The 24,040-nt window shown below is 39.1% G+C and overlaps 1 protein-coding gene across 4 annotated transcripts in view; it reads right to left on the bottom strand.

The window, feature by feature from the left end:
- Positions 1 to 507: 507 nt before the first annotated feature.
- ARMC2 (armadillo repeat containing 2) overlaps positions 508 to 24,040 on the bottom strand; it is a 65,170-nt gene continuing 41,637 nt past the window's right edge. For all 4 annotated transcript variants that reach the window (XM_032183988.1, XM_032183991.1, XM_032183990.1 and 1 more), the window contains 7 exons: positions 22,553 to 22,652; positions 11,227 to 11,548; positions 9,663 to 9,785; positions 7,662 to 7,775; positions 6,112 to 6,244; positions 3,638 to 3,795; positions 508 to 876 (listed from right to left, as the gene is read on the bottom strand). In XM_032183988.1, the coding sequence (XP_032039879.1) occupies positions 719 to 876; positions 3,638 to 3,795; positions 6,112 to 6,244; positions 7,662 to 7,775; positions 9,663 to 9,785; positions 11,227 to 11,548; positions 22,553 to 22,652 (1,108 nt within the window). In that variant the 3' untranslated portion in view covers positions 508 to 718. The remainder of the gene's footprint in view (positions 877 to 3,637; positions 3,796 to 6,111; positions 6,245 to 7,661; positions 7,776 to 9,662; positions 9,786 to 11,226; positions 11,549 to 22,552; positions 22,653 to 24,040) is intronic.

The following is a 24,040-nucleotide window of genomic DNA, read 5'->3' as shown; positions in this document are numbered from 1 at the left end:
AGTTCTGATTAGACCTTCTGACAGGACGTAGCCACGAGGTCTTTTCCACTGCCTCCCCACCCAGCACTGCACAGCGTGGTGGTTGCCTGCCTCTCGCCTTGATGCGGCCGCCAAGAACAAATGCCTGCAGCGCTCTCCTCACAGGGGAGCACTTCCCCATCGCGCTGCCTTTAATACCCTCAAGAACCAACATCCGCTCGTTTTGCCAAGAAGCAAATGGGGCATTGAAGCCATTTATCTTCCCCCCTCAAAGTGGGAAAAGAAGGGATAACGACTGCGAACGTTTTGAGTTCAGCAGAGCTGTTGCTAGAGCCAAACCATGCTCAACAGCTGGGCAGTTCTCCTCTGTGGGCTGTAGGGACAAAAGGAACGTTGCAGATTTCATTACCTTCGCTGAAGCTTTCTCCTCACCAGTCCCAAAACCTGGACCGTGAAACCTTCCCTTTGTTTCAACTTGCCTGCCAAGCAACTACATAATTAATCGACAAATCACACCGAACAGCTGCTTGATGCACTCAAATGTATTGTAAAAAGCAATTACACATGCAAAAAAATCATACAAGCTTCTCAGAAGATAGTTTCCAGTATATAAACGCCAGGCTTTACTAACTTCCTAAAAATTAACTTCCTGTGCTCCCCACCATACTTACCAATGGCAATGACCAGGTACATGAGAAACCTACAGCTGTACAGTCTACATCACAAAAAATACGACTGATTAAAATGCAGTAATGGTCACAGCTGGAACGAAGGAGTGATGGCTTTGAATTCTGTCAAGAAGTTTTTCTGCCACAGGTTTGAACTCTCTCTCCCAATAGCGTTTGTGGTAGTCCCTTAAATCCCTGTCGAGGCTGTAATCCTGTACCAGCTCCTCATCTGTAATCAAGGAAAATGCCACCATCAGTTCCGAGTTAATATTTACCAACTACATACTTTCTGACCACAGCACAGACAACTGTCCAGCTGCATAAGTTCAAGACTTAAAAATAACCCATGCTGACGACAAATGGAGCATCCCTGTCTCAGGGGCTTGCCTTTGACTGAAAATAAAGGATGTCAGAAAATGGTAAGAAGTGTATTGTAGCTTCTACTATTCTCACACCTCAAGCTATAGCTAAATTGTGTCTCTGAGGCCAAGCACTTATTGTGACTGTCAGCCTGGAAGCTACATGGGTTTTAATATTACCTACAAAAATTTTGCTAATGTTAGTAAATCTGTTCATCTAACTCCAACTGTGGTTTTTGTGTCATAATTACTTTGCCAATCTGGTTTGTGAAGACTCTGTCAAGCTGTGTCCACTGCCATGCTTAAAGCACTTGACCCAGACTAGTTAATACACTACTGGTGCCCTCCCTTCCTCACAAACTTCATAAATAAAACAACAGTCTTAACAGTGACGAGGAACGTTAGGAATGAAAGGACATCATCACTTGTTCTTTCCCCTCCAGTGTGCCTGGCACTGGGTGTTGCAAAGAAGCAAACCCTCACAGGAATCAGTCCACAACCAGGAGCATGCTCCTGAGTCAGGGCTCTACGAACATGGCTGATAACACTGAACAAACGTTTTCCTGCAAGAGCGTGGCACAGTTTAACACACGGAAAGCATATTTGACAGCACTTAGGCCCTAAACGGACCAGAAACGAAGGTGCAATCCCCCACCTAATGGGCAGCGTGACTTATCTTTGCCCTAGGCTGTGAAAGAGCACCAGGTTCACAATCTGTTCAATAGCTCTTAAAGAGAGCTGCCTGCTGGGAGCTGAAGGGCAACTTCCATTACCCACGCTGAGTCAATGCTTAAACACCAGCTATTAATGTGTAAAAGAATGGCAAGGTGCCTGGGAGAGCAGGGAGCCTGAGCTGCGAGCTGCAACAGCCATAAAAGAAGAGGCTGAAGTATTCATCCGTGGAGATGGCTCCATTTCATAGGAGGTTACCAGCAGCAGCAAGTGATATTTGATTTCCAAGCCACTGCAGGGCTTCCAAATTGCCAGAATGAAAGAGAAGCTGATGGTGAAGTAGCTTCCAAAATCACAAAATGCTAGCCTAAAATGGGGGTACTGCATGGAGGGGAGATGCCTCTTAGGAGGCTTTATGTAAAAAAATAAAAAAAAATAAATAAAGAAAACAAACATTCAAGAATGGAAATGCCACGTCTCTGCAGGAGGAAACCTTGTAATCAGAGATAAAACCCAGCCTTAGACAGTGGATCCACATTCAGGTGAACCACGGGATAATTTAGGTTGGATGGGAGCTCCACGGGACACCTGGGTCAGGCCATGCCCACCGCAGAGCCAGCTCAGACGAGGCTGCTCTGGTGCAGGTACTGTTGGGTTTTGAGCACCTCCAAGGAGGGCATCTCCTCAGCCTTTCCGAGCAACCCCTTCCCCTGCTTGACCCCTGTCACGGGGGAACCTTCTCTGAAGCGACACAAGGCTACTTCCACTCCCCTTTGGTTCCTGCATATCCACTGTCACCTTGTTCCAGGTACAGGAAAGACAAAATAGAGGGGAGGAGGCCACGCACAGCAGGTGGACTGAGGTGTCTGCTGTGCCGTGCTCCATTGGCACGCCCTCAGGAAGCTGGAGGACAGTCTGACCGTCAGAAGTTGCCTCCTGCTTCCTGAACCATAGAACCAGAGCAATGGCAGGTCAAGGCTGCTGCAGGATACAATGGGAGGATGAAGATGTGGGACAATATTAACCAGCTGCTGTTACTGGGAATTTGTTGGCTCTTAACACACAGAGGAACCAGATCCAATGAGTAACGTGAGCTTTTTTTTTTTTTGTTCTAAAGCTCCTCCTGTGACTACAGTTTGAAGGAAGACAAGCCTTCTGATTTACTTCTGACCTATTTTTGATTAATTGTCATTGCATGCTGGAACTGGAACTGTGATTGTACACGAACGGCCAATTCATGAAAGCTGTACTCGTTAACGAGAGTTCCAATTACTCCACAGCCTGGGCTCTGCAGTCAATTTAATTGCTGGAATAAGCAGTGTTAAATGCAGAGGGAAAAAAAAACAAAAACAATTAAGAATTATCCAAAACAAAGATACATATTCATTGCTGCATGCCAGAAAATTCAAGTACAGTTGTGGCTGTGAAGTTTGCAGTTCTGTTGCAGAATATTAAAAAGTGCACTCGTGATCTTGAAATACTGAGCATTTTCGGATAAATAAACGGGATTACTTCTCATATTAAGGTATGCTATAACTATCATTACAACAAGGGATATAATGAAAGCAATGACTTATGAAGTAGAATTAAAGAATTTTTTTCTCTGACCAGAAAAAAAATCCTCACAAAACCCACCCAGTTTTCTGATTGTCTAAAACAAAATAGACCACAGGGATCTCAATTGTATCTGGGTATGACTAACAGGTAGTCTTCTTTACAGCAAGCATTAATCTTTATTAAATTTCCCCTTAAAACCAAATCAAAATTAGTTAAGGTCTGCTCCAATTTCATTTACATTTTAAACGTGCTACATGACAATAAACCACCGTGTTGCTGGATATTCTGTATGGGCCAACCACTTACGCCCCACAGACAGACTTCCCATCCAAACAATGCTGCTTTGATTTTGCCCCTCCTATTTCTATTATTAATTAAAGAGACCAGCACTGTGAATCTCACCTAAGAGCGACGTGAGCAGCACCAGCAGTGTGTCAGTATCTTCCCCAAAGCATGAGGCCGCACTTGTGATGTTTTCGCTGTAGTTCCACAGGGTTTTGCAGATCAGACAAGCCAGCTGCCAGTCTGCTGGCCCAAAGTCTCGTAAACAGTCGACTAACCTGTCAGTATCAAACACAAACAGTGCTTTGCTCCATGCAGTTTTCTCCTGAGCCCTTCAAAATCCAGGCCGTCTAGAAATGTGTAGATTCCATGAAAGGTTGCAGGAAAATTCTACGTTAATAAACTTAAGATGCTATTCTCTTCTTTTTCACTTAGTCTAGTTCCCTAAGGATGCAAATGTGCCTTTTGCTCACATCTGTGTACGTATGCCTGTCTGCATCTGTCCATCTCCAGTAACTTTTTAACCCAGCTGACCAATTTCATTCATGTATACGTCACAAATGCAACCAATTCAAAGATGCTGAATTCCAACAAATTTCGTGGCCATCTGTGACTGTCCCAAATCTGTAGCTATCACAGCAGAGATTGCAGTGGAAGCAAACCTTATCAGGCACCAAAAATTCACCTGGGAAAGATGATATGAATGCAGAAAAAGCTTCAGTCAGAGCTTCCAGCTTATTACACATCAGAGGATCTAACCAGAAAACTTTCACCAGAAGACTTGTCCAAAATAATTTGCTATTTCTATGACTCACAGAATTACCTCTTAGGTTCAGTGGAGTCTGACTATTTTGCAGATTTCATCCCTTCTTGTATTTGCTCAGCCTGCATTCCCAGTGGACTCCTCTCAGAACTGCTGGTTTTATTAAGCACCGTTAGGTTCTTGGCCTTTCTCCCAGTCTCACCTCTTTGCAGATATCAAATGCAAGCTAGATCATAAGCAGGACTCTGAAATTAAGCTATAACTTTTCTGCGTGTACCAGTTTACATACAGTACCTAGCCACAGTTCTCATTACCAAACAGCATTGTTCACACGTCCTGGGGCAGCAGAAGTAAACACTGTTTTTCACCTGCTGTCCCTAGTGATCTCTCTAATAGCAATCCTTCGCTGCTGTTCTCTTCCTGGACACTATGATGCCCACCTTCCCTCACTTCCTGGCTTCATCGTGAGAGTTACAGCCTGGTGATTAGTAAAGGAACCACAGGATAGCTATCACATTCAGGCGTGGCTGGAAACACCAGTAACTGGAAGGCAACCAAAAGAAAGTTTGCTTTTTTCTTCCCTCTCTGAGAGCACTTTCTGCAAGAGACTGGCATGCATCCGATGAAAAAACAAAGGATCTTGTTTTAATTTTTTGAAGTTTATCTCTCTGATGAGACTAATTCCTTGTTTTATTAGAACCACTATATATTGGTAGAGTAACCTCATTCCCAAAAATCCACAGAGCTGACTTTTTTTTTTTTTTTTTTTTTTTTAAAAAGGAGGTCACCCTGACTGTAATCACTTGCATATTCTCTGGATTCATTTCATATTGTTAGCTTTTCCTTCCTGCTTCACAAATTTAGAGGCATAGAATAGACAATTTCATACTCTATATGATTCTGTATGGTAGACATTTCTCCTATTTCTCACATTTATTCTTCAATTAGTCTGAATTTTATTTTTATGTCTGTTTTTCACCTTTTAAATTTTCAAAGTTAACCAGAACATGGGAAGGGAAGATAAGCAGACAAAAAGTCTTGTTTACGCTGTATAGAATAAGTAATTATATGATATATGAGCAGGAAAGCATTTCAAAGTTTGGCATATTGTTACATAAATGTGGGTTGTATCAACTGCTTTACAAGCGTAAGAACAAGATCTTTCATGTTGCTCCAATTAAGCTGGATCCGCTATTATCTGCACATCAAAGCCACAAGTGTTGCATCCACAGTGGTTTTTCAAGATCTATCACCACTTACAATAAAAGTGCCTTAAAGTTGAGCTCTCAGAGAGAGAAGACAGGAGCTTTTTTTGTACCAAGCACGGGTAGATCAGATTGTTCTTCCTGAAGTACTAAGATGTTACCACAATTTTAAGAGACTGTGTGGGGTGTCCTAGTTCTTTCACTGCTAAAACAGATACACATTAAAGGTGTCCATTATTTGTACATTTAACCCACATAGGATCCAGTTAAGTCAGGCATAAGCAGCTACTGCAAAGATATGCATGCTTCAGTTATCGTGTTGTACTCTCACCTGTATATATCAGGAGGGTCTTTGGGAGATTATTCTACAATTCTTGGCACTGCAGCAGGCTAAACCACTTTAAGGCTTTTGCAAAAATTAAAGATAAACAAACAAGCAAACAAAAAACAACCCACCCATACATATGGAAGAATATGAAAGGCTCTTTCTTGAAGACTATTAGATCCTGGATATTTATTAAGTAGGAATCCTTGTAAGTTATTGGCTTCAGTGAAAAAGAATCTGATTGAAACTCTTTGGCCAAACTACTGGAATGTGGCCTTTGAAAACATAATCAGGAACTTACTTCCCAATTCCTCCTTCTTCCATCAGAAGAGCTCGTTTGTCCTTATCCACTGTGAGATTGAGCAGAACTCCACAGGCAGAGAAACAGACATCTTGATTCTTGGCATCAAGTAAGGCAATCACGAACTTGTATACTGGATTGTGAAGAAGGAAACGATAAGGAGAACTTGGACTTAGCATGCAAGTGCCATTATAACACACTTATTAAACATGTACACTCAGAAAGCAGTCAAATACAGGGATACCCTACCCCAAAATGTAAACTGTGTGATGTTTCTAGATTAGTCTTACGAGACAGAGTAATAGCCATTACTACATCACACTGAACACCAGTTTCTTCAACACAACACCTACAAAATTCTGCATCAAAGTAATGTGAAAATCCAATCAGAAGAGCTTAAATTGACCAAACTGGATTACAGGTTACTTCTTAAAAGTATCGCCCTCCTTTCAATTACAGAGTCAGCATAAACTGCTAAGATTAGGCATTTGGCACTCACAGAGGGAAGTTCTTACCTCCTTGAGAGGCAGGGTTGCCTTAGACTGCACCAAGTCCAGCTGGGACTGCTGCAGCCTGGGGCTCCTGCAGGGAACAGGCAAGAAGCAGATGCTGGGCATGCAGCATCTCGCAGTGCTTGCTGACTCTGAACTCAGGAGGCAGTGGAGGGCAACCCCGGCAAGGGAGTCGGTCCTGCCTAGTGGGGAGGCAGCCTCCCAGCTCCCCCTGAGCTCAGCACACTGGCACCAGTCTCTCCAAGGTGGAAAATTCAGTCCTTTAAGACAGCTCGTTAGCAAGCGACTACTAGGTATCAGTTCTTCCTTTGCAGATCCCTTTTCCCTCCACAAGCCTTGGTGTGTTCACCCTTGAAAGAAGAGGTTGTATGTTGTGGCATATCACCTCACTTTTAGCGCTGACAGGCAGACAGAAAAAAATTAGCAGTGCACTGGTGTTTAATTAAACTTAAGACACACCTTCTCTGGGTAGCAAGGAGTAGCCATTTTTCCCAAAGCTCTTCAAGCAACAAAAGCAAAAGGACTAGAGAAGACTTGTATCCTGCTTCACCCAGAGGCAAACAGGAGGTCTCTTGGTTGAGGCGTATCACAAAGCACTAATAAGCTGTCAAATATCAGAATCAAAAACTTGTGCTAATGAACCTACATGGGAATTGGGTTAGATTTTCATTTCAAATCCAATCACTACAAACCTGTAGGACTTGATGAAATGAAGGAGTGAAGGGAAATTCAAAACTATAGTCTTCAGTAAAAACAGTGGTGTTTTTTATTTTATTTTATTTTATTTTATTTTTTGGTAGTGTTTACCTTAGTGAAGGTACACCGTGGCACATTTTTCCTACTCCAATATTTCCATTTCAATGAAACTGAAATAAAATGGTGTTTATAATGACTACTGTTGGATTCTAAGATTGGCATAATTTGCAAAATATCAGCTAAGATTGCTTCTACCCTTTAACTCAGACAGCTTATTAGAAATTTTGCTTTTTTAGAACTACAGACATTTAAAAACAGGACTCCTACAAATGCAAAACTCACCCTTTTTCTGTACGATGAAGTCACAGATCTCATGATACTGGGAAAGATTGCCAAAGACTCTGACAGCCTCCACAACTCCATCCATACTGTTGCTCATTAACAGCTTTAAAAGCACTATTGGTTTGCAGAGAAATGAAATAAAAACAATTACTTGTATATCACAAACGTGCTTGGCTTTTTATCAGTAGATATCAGAATGCAAACAGCAACAGCAATAAATATAATGCATGGGAGCATTTATATAACTGTCTGGTTGCAGTGAAGGGCATGAGCAGATGGTAGAACAAGCACTAAATTGTGTAGGGCTTTGAAGATGAGACAAAGAGCTCCAATATGGGGCTAAATGCAAAGGAACAGATGAGGAGTTATGAAGATGGCCTAAGCACAGTTGCAATAATGGGAGCCAGTTTTGCTATACAGTTTTGAGTGGGCTTATGTGAAAATCCAGGAAGACAGAACAAAAAAAATAAATGTTGTAATATCTAAGAGAATTGATTTAGATCCTGAACAGATGGTCTTATGGTGGGACGTCTCTTTAAACTAAAATTATTTTCTGACATTAGCTCTATTTTCTTTCAGTGCTGCTACAACAAGCAAATGCATTTTCTCTGAACAGCTACTTAATATTGCCCCTGGTCTGAAGCGCTTACTTGCTTGGTGGTTTCCTGCTTAGCAGTTTCACATATGGTTAGCATGCACCTTCAGCAGACAGAATGAGACCTTCTGCGTTTCCTAGGAAGAGCTACCATCACAAACAAGCAGCAATGTACAAGTAACAAGAAGCAATTTTACATTTTACATTCAGCAGTCTTCTCTGAGGAAGAAGTGAATCACTGAAATCAGCGCACCATATGAAGGACGCAAATCAGTGAACCCTTAACCCTTCCACCACAGAGAAGTAAGAGAAACAAAAAGAGAAAAGAGGTTGGCTTCATCCTCATTACTTCCTTCTTTGAATGTTGTAATACTGAACATGCCTTGAACTTGTCTCAAAGAGACAACAGAAATGACTGTTTTTTGTCTTTGGGATCCACCCACTTGTATCAGGCAGCAAGTATTCTCAAAATGTCTCCTGAAGGAAGCATGCTGGTCTTCTATCTAAAGGTTTCATCTCTGCTCATTTCAGACAGAGGAAAGGTGATGGGACTGGTTCCACACACCAGCAATAAAAATGGGAGAGGGAGAGCGAATGGGACTGAAAGAAAAGACACGTGGTTCCACATTTCTCCAGCTAGCATTAGCAGACAGCTGGCTGATGGGGGATAAAATGACTCATGGTGGAACATCAGAGCAGTTACCTAGATAGGGAATGATGTCCAGCAGTCAGGGCACTAGGCTGAGAGCCATAATATTTTCTCCTACTCTTTATTCTGCCAGTTTTGTGAACTTCAGCCTCTGCTTCTTCCCATACCTTGCCTATTCAGAGTGTAAGATTTGCAAGATAGAGGCTTGTTGTATAACAGTAGCCTTTTGTGTAATTTTAACACAATGAGTCCCAGAACTCAGACACACCACTGAAATATGACTGTTGTGTGATTCTCTCTCCTCTGATGTTATAGACAACTCCTGTAACGGCAACAGATTTATAATCCAGACACAAAACAACTGCAGACACAAAATTTTGCAGGTCTAGGAGGTAACAAGAAAAAAAAAAAAAAAACTTCTTACCATGCTCTGATTAGAAGTAAAAAGCAACGTGATTATTTTGGTTCAGGCATATGAATTTGGAACAAGTCTAGCAAAAACTGCTACATAGAAAACAACATGGCCAATTCATTTGGGGAGAAAAAGGGGTTTGTCAACAACCTAAATATTTCACAAAGTCAAATAGTTATGTTCCAAAGGAATCAGAAATCACTATGGAAGTAATTCAGCCCTATGACCTTCATATTCCTGCAACACAATGCCACAGAACACTGTCAGTGTCTTGATTTTCTGTGGTATCAAAATCTAGCATGCATAACTTCCACTTTCAGAAGGTACTGGTTTAAAAGTCCTTACTTTCAGCGATGTGTAGCTTCTTGTCTTGAACAGCAGAACCCTTCACTTTGTAGAAGGATAAGTTGTTGATTGTTGTTGCAGCATTGATGACCAACTCCTCACAGACGTCAATTGACTTATATTCTGATATGAAAAAAAAACACATATGTATATATACCCACATGAGTAACTTAAAAGTATATATTACAGTTCAGAAGCAAACTGAATCATAGTTAACACAGACACTATTCGAGAAAACTTTTATTTTTCATTAAAATGGCAGAGGCTAGCAGGAAAAGCTGATGCAAAATGGCAATACAAAATCATGCTTTCTGACTCTTCATCAACAGAAATCATTGTGACTAATGTAACATTGTGTGAAATCTAGTTAAAAGATTTTACAGATCCTATTTACTGTTTTCAGATGGGACCGAGGAGAATTTGCATGCAGAAACAGGCCTCTATGATAGTTATCAGACTGCTGACACAAAGAAATACTGAAGACTATTACACTGAGATGTCAGCTACTATAAGACATTGAAAAAATAGTGTTCTTTAACAATATCTGAAACATTCTCTCAGAGTTCCTGACAACATTACCAATATAAAATTTCCTCTTATACTAGCAAAGCTGAAAGTTGCATTTCTTGATTTTCTGAGGTTTCTGCCCTCAGAAACCAAGGGTGAAGGAAATAAAATTTTCTTGTAAACTAATATGGTGCTCAGCCAAAGGGGAGCAGGTCAGAGAGAAGCTTTGAGTGCTTACACAAGGATTAAGACAGTTCCAACCCTAAAAGCTCCCACAGGGCTTAAGAAAGAATGGATGAACCTGTGAGTCTGCCTTTGTCTAATCCTGCATGGCTGGTGGGTAAGACTGGTAAAGTAGCACATAAACTGCCTGATTGTCTCTACGTAATATTTAACGTCACCCACACAAATATACTGAGTTCTTTGAAATTTATCTCATCACTGCTAACCTCTGTTACTGGGAGAATGGTCTGCTTCATCCTAGCCTATGTTTAAATTTCCAAAGGGATTGTTAAGTGGTAAAGAAAATGCAGTCCTAAAACTCAGTTTAGAGGTGAAGGGACTATCTTCCCTTGAAAGAGATTAAGGTTGGAAATCCCAAAAAGGATGAAAACAAAAAGAAATTAAGTTTTTGGAGGCTACTAAAAGCCATAAGAATAGGAAAAAAGAAGAATACTCAATCCAAGAACAGTCATAAAGCTGTGAACCTTAAATAAAATATAACAATGAGTCCTTTTACACATGAACTCTCACAGTGAGATGTACTTAAAATAAAATTCTAGTTTGCTTATCCTTACTGATCAAGTCTGCAAATCTTATGACTGAATTAAACACTTCTACAACCTCTTTCCACAGACACTGAAAAGTCAATGCTCCCACTGTCTCAAACAGCATTTTACAAAATACAATTTATGAATACCAGCAAATTGACTTTGCTATTTTAGCAACAGAATTGATTCAAGTATGGCTTGATCTAGATAAAAAGCTCAAGTAGAAAAATCCTAAACTCTCCCTCCAGATTGAACACAGGAAACACACACAACATAGATGTTATTACCTAGTACTGTAACAAGCAATTCTACAACACGATGGGCAGCTGCCAAAGCTGCTCCTACACTGGGGTGAATGGAGAGATTGGCCAGCACTCTTATCAGTTTTATCAGAACATCTTCTGCTTCTGAGGGATGTTTTGTTTCTTTTTCTTCTTCCCTTCCTCTTATATGGCAGCATTTCTCTGCATTCAAATCAAGTTCGTGGTAGGTTTGAAATAATGATATCAAGGTGTTAAGACTTCCTTTTTCTTTAAAAAATTGCTCACGGGCCTGGTTATTCTCTGCTGTTAAATTACCAAGAATGAAGATGATACGGATAACCAAATCCTGCAATAAAATAAGGAAACCATGTTACTTGAAAACATCAGAAGCTATTAACTACTTGTAAAGAAGATAATACTTAATCTGTTCCACAATTTGGTTAATAACAGGTCCAGAATAACTGAAATAATGCCAAATATAGCAACTAGAAATAATTTCATATGCTACTATTTCTCCTAACCCAGTTTACAGAAGAAATTCAAAACATCTGACAGATCTAGTACACCACTGGGGCTACTAATTACTAATGGTATATGCTTAGTATAGGTAACCCATTTTTATCAAGCCCACACTAATTTTAAAACATCTTAAAATATCACTTTATATACCAGAATAATCATATGAGCCAGACCTTACTAAACTTACAAGTATGCAAATGTCAGTTGTATGGCCAAAGACTGCCACCTTCTCTAGGCCTGTTACCCTTTGTAGAGGTTAAACTACTTCACCTTGCTTTGTTACTGTTAAATCCAGGTCATTTCCTTGTTAACTACAATTGCTTATAGATTGCTGAATTGTTTGTTCAAGATTTTTACCAGAAATTTGACTCATCTGTTGTTCCCCAGTTCCCCCTCCTTCTCCTTTTCCAGAGAGGTGCCCTACAACCTTGCCATCCTGCGTAACTTCTCAGGAATTCCAGAGACATCACCCACCCCTTTCTGACCTCTGTAAGCACCACGGGGTAAATTTCATCAGGCCTAGCTGGTCTGAAGACACTTAAATATACTACATACCACTTAAATAAATTCAGACTGGAATAGAGATTAATCATTTGAGCATACTTAGCCCTTTCAAAAAAAAAAAAAAAAAAAAAAAAAAAGAAACAAGAAAAGACATTTCCACATTTCACTATTCACAGTGTCATGTCAGTAGTTCTCATCTTATCTTCCAAACACTGCAGCAATTACTTTCTCGTCGCCTTCTTGCAATTAACTATAGAAAGTTTTTGTTTCTTTTTATGTCCCCTTCTAGTTGCCTCCCACTGTGATTTTTTTCCTGATTTTGATTTTAAATATTCTTGCTACCCTCTTCCTCTTATCATCGGTAAATGAGACCTACTTTCTGGTTTTATATAGTATCTCAAGATCTCATGATTTAACCAAATTGCTCTCTTACAGCACGTCCTATCCCTGCCCTTCAGTGGGATATTGAATTACATCTCCATTTACTTTGTTTCAGACAGACAGCTCAGCTATTTTTTGCCAAGCCTAGTGGATCTTAATTCAATGGCATTCTCCACCACTACCACCTTTTTCTTATTCACCTGTATGGGAGAAGAAAAAAACATCCTGAAAGTCAGAACCAATCCAAGTGCAAACTAATTAAAATATGTTCTTTTGTCTCTTGCATCTAAACCTGCTAATTTTCAAAAAAGTTCATCTACTCTTAGCTGCTAGACTGCTGTACTTGCATTAACACAGCATTTTGGTGTTTTTGTTAAAAAGCAATCGTTCTAGTCACAGATATTTTAATCCTCCATGGTATTGATAATGTAAGTTAACCAGACACCATCCAACTTGAAGCATACACAGCGATACCGAAGGAATAAAGACATGTAAGCAGCGAATCCTTTTTTTCATATATCTCCTTATAACTAAGTTTCAGGTCGAAGTCTTTGCCACAAGACATTGGCACTAACATCTACTTAAGGTCAAGAAGATGAATGCTATCCCTGAATTTGAGAAGCTGTCTCCGAAGGGAGGAACAGGTTCTCTCCTCTCTATATTTAATACAATTGCTCTGTGGGACCTGTTTCCACCTTTTTATTTAAACAAGGCATCATATTTTTGCTAGCATCTAAATGTCATTGAGACAAAAGTTTTTTTTTCTGAACATTCTCACTGACTAACCACTAAGAGCTTTCACCTTTGCTGGCACAATCCCCAATTCACACAGGCTGTAAGAATTTGAAGCAAACAACTGATGAATCAGAAGGGAGAACTGAAAAAAAAGCAGGCAGGCTCGTTTGACTCGTTTATATTGACTTGCTAATTTTGGTCAAACCAGTATCAGCCCAGCAACTGCTCTACCCAATCAGCAAGGAGACAAACAGGTACAGTACAGCAATCAACTGATATTTTGAGAAGTGTGATCTCAGCTGTGCTTTCCACCTCCAAGCCAGCAAAACAAACTTCTCAAATACAGCTTCTTTCTAGCCAAGCACATCCGGTTTTAAGAGCATATTACCAAAGTTTCCTTATCTTCCGGCGATAATTCAGCTAGCAGAGTCAAAGAGAAAGCATGTCATGTAATGCTCGAAGGTTCAGATTATTTTGGGCTTTTTTTTTTTTTTTTTTTTTCTCCCCCAAATGCTCTTGCTGTAAGCACTGCAAGAGTAACAAACACCAGCTTGGAATTGCTGGGTAAAGGAATACATGCAAAGATGGATGGTGTTTTGAAACTGCTTGCAAGACTAAACGTGTACAAGGCCAAATGTTTGGAATATTAGCTGTATATGGAGTTTCAGACCCTCTTGGACATCTGCAGAAAAATCATACACGAGTCATTTATTAGTTTCATTTATATGATATGTAGGTTTTAATATGCATGGCACTAAAAGCAAATGAGATCATAGATAGGAATTATGTTTGGTTATTTCATCTTTTTATGCAGAGGCATTCATGTGAGACACACTGTCCAGAGTGCACCCATACCTAATGGGAAGAGTATCCATGAAACCACACAATTTCACCTGTAAAGCTAACTTTGAAGAAACATGTCAAGAAAAGCTCCAGAAGGAGACATTTTTTTTCTTTTCTTCCAATCTATCAAGATCCTTCAATATTTTCCTATTTCAAGGGGTAAATGCATCGCATACCTCATCAACATCTAAGTCTTAATTTTCAGACAACTGGAGCCACGTACATTTTATTGCTGGTATAAAAGATTTCTTTGATTCTCTAACTCTAAAAACCTATTCCTTGCACTGTGCTAGTTGCAAAGGTACTCAGTGTACTCACTGAGTCACAGCAGTTGATCTTCGCAATTAAAACGTATCTGTCTTTCCATGTAAATCATGATGAACAGAGCTACAAACAGTACAGGTTTACTTATCAGTAAGAAAGGACAGCCAATTAGGTCAGTGATTTCCAATTAAAACAAGACAAACAAAGGAGGGAAGTTTTCCAGAGTTTGTACACACTGGCCAAATACCTGTTGTTAGTCTGTCTGGACCCATCAGAAGGGGAACGGTAGTATTAAACAAAAAAATCAAGATGCCAGCAGCTCCCTATCTCCAGCTTTAAATGAAATGTGCTTTTTCATGGTACACACAATCAGTAGCAGTAGGCAAAATTTTGCAACCTCCCAAGCAGTATAAAGCTGCTTCTAGGGCTCATTCAAATCCATTTACAAGTTTGTCTTTCTGCTTTTTTAGGTACCCTCAGACAGAAAAACTGAGGCTTTCTTTGCAGGGTCTGATAGTCTAAAGACAGACTAGAAGAACGTAGTTATATGTCACAGAATTGCTAAAGTTGGAAGGGACCTCTGGAGGTCACCTTGTCCCTGCCTGCTCAAACACAGCACCCAGAGCTGCTTGCCCAGAAGTACAGATTTGTCTGTATCACATGCCACAGGACCCTACCCAATAGTTTCTACACCCCAGAATCAGTTTACGTAAACTTTTCAGGATAGGGTTCACTTAACGAATGTTAGTAATGATGAAGTCATGCCCTTAGGTTTGTTTGTAGGCACCTGGAGATCTGGGAAAGGTAACAAAGAAAAGCAAGCACTTTGTCAAGCAAACAACATTTGATGAAAGGCAGTACATACTCTCTACCGAAAAACATTTCAGAAAGCACAAACTGAAAAAGTTCAAAACTATATCCCCCATAGTATTGCTCTAACGATTAGTGATCTACCTGGTTACAACCTTACTTATTACTAGTTCGAATTTGTACAGCCTCAGCCACTACTTCTTACTATCTTTTTCTCTAGATTTGAAGGATGGTCTCTGAACAGAAATGTCTTCCTTTGCAATTCTACCAATAGTCAGCTTGCTAATGAGCTGACCTTTGTCACTGATAAATTGATTTGTTTAATCATGGGGTGTTGTGTTTTCTTTCCTTTTTTTTTTTTTAATAATAATTTTTGTAGTTCTTTTCAAAGCTTGAAAGCTTTGAGCATCTTTTGTAGAATATGAATACAAAAATATGGCAAAATATTTTAGTGAGTGTCCATCACATTAAGCAGTAATACCATTTTATAATGCAATATTCTAATGTTTACCTATCTGATAACTACTTACACTCTTATTATTGATGAGAGTATTATTACTACTCTTTTGTTCCCTCTGGTACACCAAAACAACATGCTTCTATATGATATATGCCAATGAAGACTGGTTGACTACTAACTTTGAGCTCTACATTCCTTACCATTCAAAACACATATTTTGCACTCTTCTTACCCGTTTTTCCTTTTCTTTTAGACCAAAAAGAAAAAAAATGCTTATACATCACTACCAGAATACTAGGAAGACGCAAATAAACTATCAGTTCAGCCTACTGTCAGAAATCACACTGTAGGGAAAAGGTGGCCTTATGTGGTTATTCAGATTTATTAGCAGGAAAATTCTTTCATAGTTGTCACAATATTTATCCTAAAAATGGATATTTCCTTCTTGGAAAAAACCAACGTGTTAATTCAGGAGAAAATGAATGGTCAGTTATGAACATACAGAAAACGCAGGAAAAAATAATCATATGAGCCAGACCTTACTATTCTTGCAAGTAAGCAAATGTCAGTTGTTTTTCAACGGTTGATTACTATATCCCTTTCATGGCCTTGTTAATTATCCAGGACACTATTATGCTGATAAGATAAAGAGAAAAGAACCACGTTATCTAGACCAGTTCTTCACAGGGTTATCTTGCCGAGCATTTCAGCAGAAGTGGTGGCACAACCAGCACTCACTACTTTCCACTCGCAGTTTGGTTCCTGCCCCATGTTGTTTCCTGAGTATTTGTGAGTGAAAAAACATTTGTGTAAACAAATTAGACTGGGAAGTGATGCAGGTCATAACTCAGCAAAGGACTGCTTTTCCCCCCTTCATTTTTAGGGTTATTGGAAGCTGGGTCAGTTCTATGACCTGTTGCATCATGCAGTCACACAAACAGCTGTCCTCAGCCCAAATGAGGGATGGCACAGAGAGGAAAAGTGAGTAACCGAAGCACAAAAAACCACTTATGTCAGCACTGATGACCATTTCTTTAGAGGCAAAGCTATGGACACAAAACCACAAACACGATTCATCTCTAAAAAATAGAAATAATTAAGAATAAATCAATAATAAATCTTCAGTATCTCATAAGACAATGATGCCACTGAGCATCACTGAGTTCAATAACACTCTCAGAGCATCTCGGAGGCAAACATGCAAATCAAAACTAAACATAGCTGCAGCACTGGACCCTTGTTAAGAGCCTGTGGTTGTGGTAGGCTATTAGATGACATACTTCATGTGACTGACTGACTGAAACAGACACTGGGTTCTCGGGAGCTCATCACAAAATTGTCCATAAGCCACCCAAAGAAACCATCCAGGAAGGCCAGTCAGTGCATGCAGACAATCCTTTGCCTAAAAAAATAATGCTAAAAACAAAGTAGAAAAATTCTCTGCGTTTACAGGCCCCGTCTGTGACAGTCTTCCCCACTACAGCAATCCAAAAAGCAAAAAGGACTTTCAACAGCCCTGTGAGTCTTCTTCTCAGAGGGAGACAAGAAAAACTCTCACAAAGAGAAGTCTGCTTGCTCACAAAACTAATTTGGGACCTGCTACTTGGTCGATGCATTTGGGAAGAAAGTCTGGCAGCTCCAGGCACACTGAACCCAATAAATGCAGGCATCTCCTTAGAGAGGATGACAAAGCAACTCCAGTCCATTCATTCTTCATTCAATAGAGTAAATTGTGTCAAACTGATTGTTAAATCAAACAGGTAAAGCAGCACACAAATTATAATTGTAAATTAGTGCAATTTACTGGCTGACGCAAGAGATAGAAAAATAATAACAAACCTTTTCATATATATCGGGACCAGGACATTTGCCAGAATCTGTAGAATTTACTGATGATCAGAATAAAACAGGAACGTTCAAGAAGAAATTGTCACTGCAGAGAAGCTAAATGAGTTCCTTGCATTGATTCATGCCCACCATGAAAGAAAGCAGGGAGATTTCAATGCTGTAGTCTTCTTTGAGGAAGACTCAGAGGATCTGTCGAAAACTGAAGTGATCACAAGCACTTTTAGAGAACAAGCTGACGAAACAAACAGTAGCAAATCACCAGGAACAGAAAATCACCCAAGAGTTCTAAAAGAACTCATTAATTAAATAGCTTAATTACTAACAGTGAAGTGCAACCTCTCATTCAAAACTGGCTTGACGTCTAAGGACAGGGTAACAAAAATGAAATCTATTTGCTAGAGAAGGATCAAAGTGAGATTCAAGTCTGGTGTCTGTATGAGACAAATTTGAAGAAACCATAAAAAAGAACAATAAAATTTATGGGCAGTTGAATAAATGAAAGCAACTTTAAGATTCCTAAATCCTGACACCCAATTCTTAAGTTCTTTGAATGGATCAAGAGACATAAAGCAGATGCATCTGATACAACCTGTATGTCTTTCCAGAAACTTTTGACAACATCACTCAACAAAATTTTAGTGAAATTAAGTAAGGGAGAATGTTCTGGTACAGGTAAATGTTGAAAGGATAGAAAACAGTAAATTACGGTTTCCTGCAAGGGCAGAATATGGCCAGAGAAGTTCCATAGGTTTCTGTGAAGGGCCCTGTTGTGTTCAACGTGTCCATAAACAACATGGAAAAGTGGGAAACAACAGGGATACAACATCCTGTTGATGACACTAAGATATTCAAAGTATCAAAGATAAAGGCTGACTGAAAAGCAGAAGGATTTGTAGTCATCTGGTAATAAAATAACATGAAATTTTAATGCAGACAAACATGAAATGATGTGTGTAGAGTAGAACAGAACAGCCACACTTTTACATACAAAATTACAACCTTTGTACCAGCCATAACCACTTGGAGAGAGATTTTGGGGTTAGAGACAGATTCCTCATGGGGTTGTATTGCTCCCAGGAGGTCAAAAAACAAGTCAGATATTTAGAATCACTGGGAAACAAACTTTTGCAAGCGTGCAAATCTATGATCTAGCTACATCTTAAGAGCCTCATTTGGGTCCCCTCATCTCAAAAAAAAATGCAGGGCACAGGACTGTAAAAAGTTCTCAGCAAAGCCATAGGAACATGTAATGGTATGGAATAGCTCTGTATCAGAAACGACTAAGCAAGCAAGGACTCTGAAGTATAAGCAAGGTCTCTTCAGCCTGGAAAAGAGGCAACTTGAAGACTATATGACAAAGGTCTATGAAGTTAGTGTGAAATGAATGACTAGTGATTAAATATTTCCCAGCTTTTCATTTCAAGAACAAGAGGGTATCAAATAAAGATAGTAAAGGCCGAATTCAAAAGAAGCAAGAGAAATTATTAGTGCATTGGTTAGCTGCTACTCCTTGTCAATGGATATTGAGTATTTTAGAAGTTTTTATGGGGTATTTAGCTCCGTACTAACTTGTACAGGGGAGACTAGGATTTCATGGAGAAGTCCATTGAGTTTTGTTTCATACACAGAGAACCCCATCTGGCTGAAGAAGTCTCTAACTCGGAAAAAGCTAGGGGGTTGGTAAGTTTACATAGGAAGTATCATATAGCCTTGCTCTGTTTTTGTTGTTCTCTAGCCATCTGATTTTCACCTATTGATTACTAGGCTGGATGAACCTTTCTTGTGACCCAGTGTAATTATTTTTTGCTTAGCAGACAATTGCCACATGCAGTGATGTCAGATGCTTACCAAGTGTTTTCTAATTAAAAAGACTAGGCTAAACTGAAGTATAAAGAGACTCTTCTGTACAGCAGTCACAAGATCTCTTCTATGCAAATTTTAGCATCACACCCTGTGTTTGTGCCCTTCAGATTGAAAACAGCCTCTTAACCGTATGCTGATGAAGGATTATACAGATGCTGGAAGGGCCCCAAAAGGATACCTAAGCTCAGGCAGTGCCTGACCTACTGACAGAAGCTCCTGCCCTGTTTAGACAATCTCCCTGTCCTAAAAGCAGAGCTTCCTCACGGCTTGTAATATTAAGCACAGCCTGAGAACATCATCTTTACATAGCTTATCTGAAAAGATACTGATCTGGGGAAGAGGAACAGCACCTTGTTCAAAGATTTTTGGAGATGGGCAGAACACCAGACTACAAAGCTGAGTAGAAACAGAAGCATGCAAAGCTCACCCTACAAGATAAAGGCTCTACAGGAACAATTCTGACAGCTTTCACGGCATCTGGCAGCCACTGGGGACTTTTTTTGTTACTCCACACAAGTACGCTCCAAAAACAAGCACGAGTGAAGTCCAGCAGAACTCGTACTTCAGATGCCTTGAAAAGCACTGCTGAATTTGAGTCCCACCTTGCAGATCCATCTTTTCCAATCCTCCGTACTCCCCTCCTTACCTAAGGTTGACACATGGAATTAAGCAAGTCTCATCAATTCAGTTTCTTTCTCACAGAGTTAAATTACTTCTTTCTCATTCTTTCTGACTCTTTTACCCAAGAGAGAGCATGAGCTGAGAAAAAAAGAAAAAAGAGCTGAAACTGCAGTGTGGTGAGAAGAACAGAGACTATTTGGGTGGCAGCTGTGGAATTCAGTGTGTGGTATGGGAGCAAGTCATTAGTCCCATTTCCAGTACTCACATTTTTATTTTCATGATGTCTAATGCTTATTTTTAAAGTCACAGATATGGAAGCACTTGAGAAAGTCTGACTGTTGGCTTTCTTTTATATTTTATTTTTCCCAGTATGTTTCTAGCTGTCATGATTGCCAGTAGAAAAAACATGAACTTTACAACCTTAAAATTCAAAAAAATCCATACACTTCCTCCTTCTTAACGTATCAGTTCTCAGTCCTGAGGATTTTGAATGGTTTGAGTTAATAATACTGATTTATCCTCCTCCTTACTTCTTCCCACAGCAAACAATTTTACCCACACTGCTGTTAGTTGTTTTCTTTTCAAAAGATACCAACTCACTCTATAACTCACTAGCTGTCAGCATTTTGAAAGAAAGAAAGATTAGCAGTGCCAACTGTATCCCAGCAAAATCGCTCCCCCTTCTCACAGCTCAAATGTTTATTATACAGTACAGAAAAAAATGGTGCATTGCATTCTCCTTGTTCCTCCTGATTGTGCTGGGTTTCACTAAGCTGACAAATGACAGTTTCATGGTTCTTTAAAAACTGCAGGAAGAAATAACTATTCTGAAGACCCTGCATATATAATCATCATGTTATAATGACTAAGTTGGTTTAATATACAAGCTATTTCTTTACTAATTTGTGTTTTGATAGACAATTTAACAAAAATCAATGCTATTTAGTGAAGAAAGGTGTATTTTAGAACCACTTAAGAAAGCAGATATGAGAAGCTAACTTCTGAACATTACTTGAAAACAAACAATTTGAATTTATATATATGAGCCTAGAATTCATTATAACACGAAGCTATTATGCCAGGAGCTTATACAAGTTCCTGTCAAAATTAGAGATGAAGACTGAAACGAAGATGCTGCTCACTTTAAGCTCCTTACTCCCAGTCCCATCATTTGTTGAGATTTTAATACAGTGCTCACAAGGAAAACCAGCTACAAATCTAGTGAAATACCATGCTTTCAATATTTCTCATATTGTTTACATAGCATTTTACTGAGTGTCATCAAAGACTATATAATACGAGAGTAGCCTGAACCTAGAAATATTCAGCTCTGCTGCTGAAATGTTAACCAACAGACATTTATAAAAATGGAAGTCCCTTAATCTCTCTCCCTCCTCCACATGTACTATCATAGAAAACAGGAAGGCAGGTAAACAGGAAAGGGAGAAATTATTTTTGTATTTGGCAAGAGAAGGAATTGATTGTTCAGCGTAGCTGATATTGTTACCTTCATTAACTGCCTTTAACAATAGCAGCGCAAAAGGCCTCCTTCCAACAATTCACCAGGAATTACTGAACCTGTTATAAATTGTACAGGCTAACCAAATGTGCTAAGCTAGTTTAGATGCTGGAGCGGTTAAGAAAGTTCCTCACTTTTAAAAATAAACATAATGCTCATTGTTCTGAAACCTCATTCCACCTTTGAAACATTAATGCTTTAGATAAAAATTATTTTCTCCTTAAATCTTACCTGGCAATTCAGTAATTTGCCACACGTGTGGCACTCTGCTGCTACCAACGTGGTAATCTTTAAAACTGTGATTCTGCACCAAAATCCTAGAGCCTAGTAACTCCAGTAAACATAATAAAGATCACTACAATACAGCAAAATAATACAGCAACACCTGATCCTTGAAGTTCTAATGAAGTTGGCAACAAGTATACTCTGTATAATTTTAGCTAGCAATATTGAGGCATTTTGACAAACTCTAAACACATACTTCTGGGTGCATGTTCCAAATGAGGTCTTACAGGCAGGTTTGTTTTTTTTTTTTCCTGGTAGAAGAGAGAGATTCTGATAACTTGTTCCTTGTAAACTGTGTAAGGTTTCTTCTGCTTTCAAATTGTTTAGCTCTGGAAAATTCACACGTCTTTCGGAGGGCAGGAAGGCAGAAGAATCCCTACAATTTCCTACCATTAAATTTTCAAATAAACTATTTGCTTTAAAAAGTATTTTTTTTAAACTAAGAAAAACAATTCAGTACTCAGAGGACACATGCAACCAATAGACAAGTTAATCAACTGTCCGTCTTCTGTATTGCTTTGAATTTTTAATCTAAGTGATTTCACTTCAATTATTTACTACTTAAAATGCTGTCAATCCTTTAAAAATTTTATTTGGAAAATGCGTAAAAGTAGGTCACAGAAAACAGGCTTACACACAATAATGCACAGACACATCAGAGGATTAATATATAAAAATCAAGAGATGAAAAAACTGACCTGCTGCTTCTGGTGTTTGCTTAGTAGGGCTAAAAATAAGATGTAACATCTGGAGCAGTCTGCTAAAGCTGCACAGAAGTCATCATAGGAAGAAAGTTTGCTACAAAGGTACAAAAATAAAATACAAATGAATAAATGTACTTTTTTCCCACAAAAGATTAAAAAAGTAAAACTAGAAATCATTCTGCTTTTGCATCTCAGAGCCATGTTTTCCAACAAGTGGAACGAATGCCAATACTTTGACTTCTAATAAAAGGCAAACGGTCACATATGACGATGAATTCTGGAAAGAAACAAATGTAAGGAGCTTCCCAACCTGCCTGCCATTTGACACAATAAATTAAAGCAGCACTTCTTAGTATTAAATGGAAGAACCATAAGGTGACATGGGAAGACAGACGAAGAGGAATAAAGGACTCCCTTCCTAACACAAGCCTAGTAGAGCCCAATGTCAGCACTGACGGAGCATCTCTCTCACCAACAAACACGGAGAACAAACCTTGCAGTCACAATATTTAATGTCCAATTACAGCAAGACTTACAAACTCAAAGAAATGAAGAATCTGAATAGATCTGAGCATGTTCTCCAAGGAAAAGCTGCCTAAAAGCTACTGAAAAAGAATAATTATTCCATATTACTGGAAAACAGAACAAAATTCAAATCTGTATTCCATACTGTATAGAACTTTTTTTTTTTTTTTTTGTGATTGCAATTTCCAGGAAGCTAATTAAATTGATTTTATGGCTAATTTGTATCCTTAGAGCATGCAGATCACTGAATGTAAGAAAAAAAAAATTGAAGCAGCAGGAAATTTTATATAAGACAAATTACTTTTTCTCCATGTTGAATTCTAGATCAAGTAGATGCCTTTGTCAGAATTACAGTGCAATTACAAAAACATTACCTAACCAGCCACACTTTCCATGGCGTTTTACCAAGTAAAAGAAATGCTCTCTTCTTAGAGGTAGATATGCTCTAAGTGATCTGTAATCACAGCTAGAATTTTACTAATTTTTAGAAGTAAAATCAGAGAGACAAATGCAGACAAAGTGGCATGGAACTGAGGAACAATTCACACACTTTACAGAGAACACACGCAGCAAAGGAGCAGACTTTGCCTGTTTTTAACTCTGGGAAGGGAGGAATGACAGATTGTTATGTAGCTGCTCTTCCAAGTGCAACCCAATCTCATCTATCAAGGAGAACGTGATGGATAATTTGGAGGGGCTGAATAAGGGGAAAAGTCCATACCAGGATGGCTGCTCAATGAATGTGGAGCCATAGGCAACATGACTCATGACAGTAACAAAGCAGCAACAGCAAACACTTCACCCAGAATGGCATTCATAAATTGTGTTCATAATCCAACTTCTCCTGAAATTGCCAACAATTAATTTCACAACTTCTATAAAAAAACTGTTTGTAAGTCCATTTAGCACTGGGTATTGCAAGCTTGTGCTTGGTAACTGGAACCTTTTCAACTGAGA

This window comes from Aythya fuligula, chromosome 3, assembly GCF_009819795.1.
Source record: "Aythya fuligula isolate bAytFul2 chromosome 3, bAytFul2.pri, whole genome shotgun sequence".
In the NCBI taxonomy this organism is placed as follows: domain Eukaryota; kingdom Metazoa; phylum Chordata; class Aves; order Anseriformes; family Anatidae; genus Aythya; species Aythya fuligula.
Note: the sequence above shows the minus strand (reverse complement) of the source record. Positions and strands in the feature narration are given on the sequence as shown.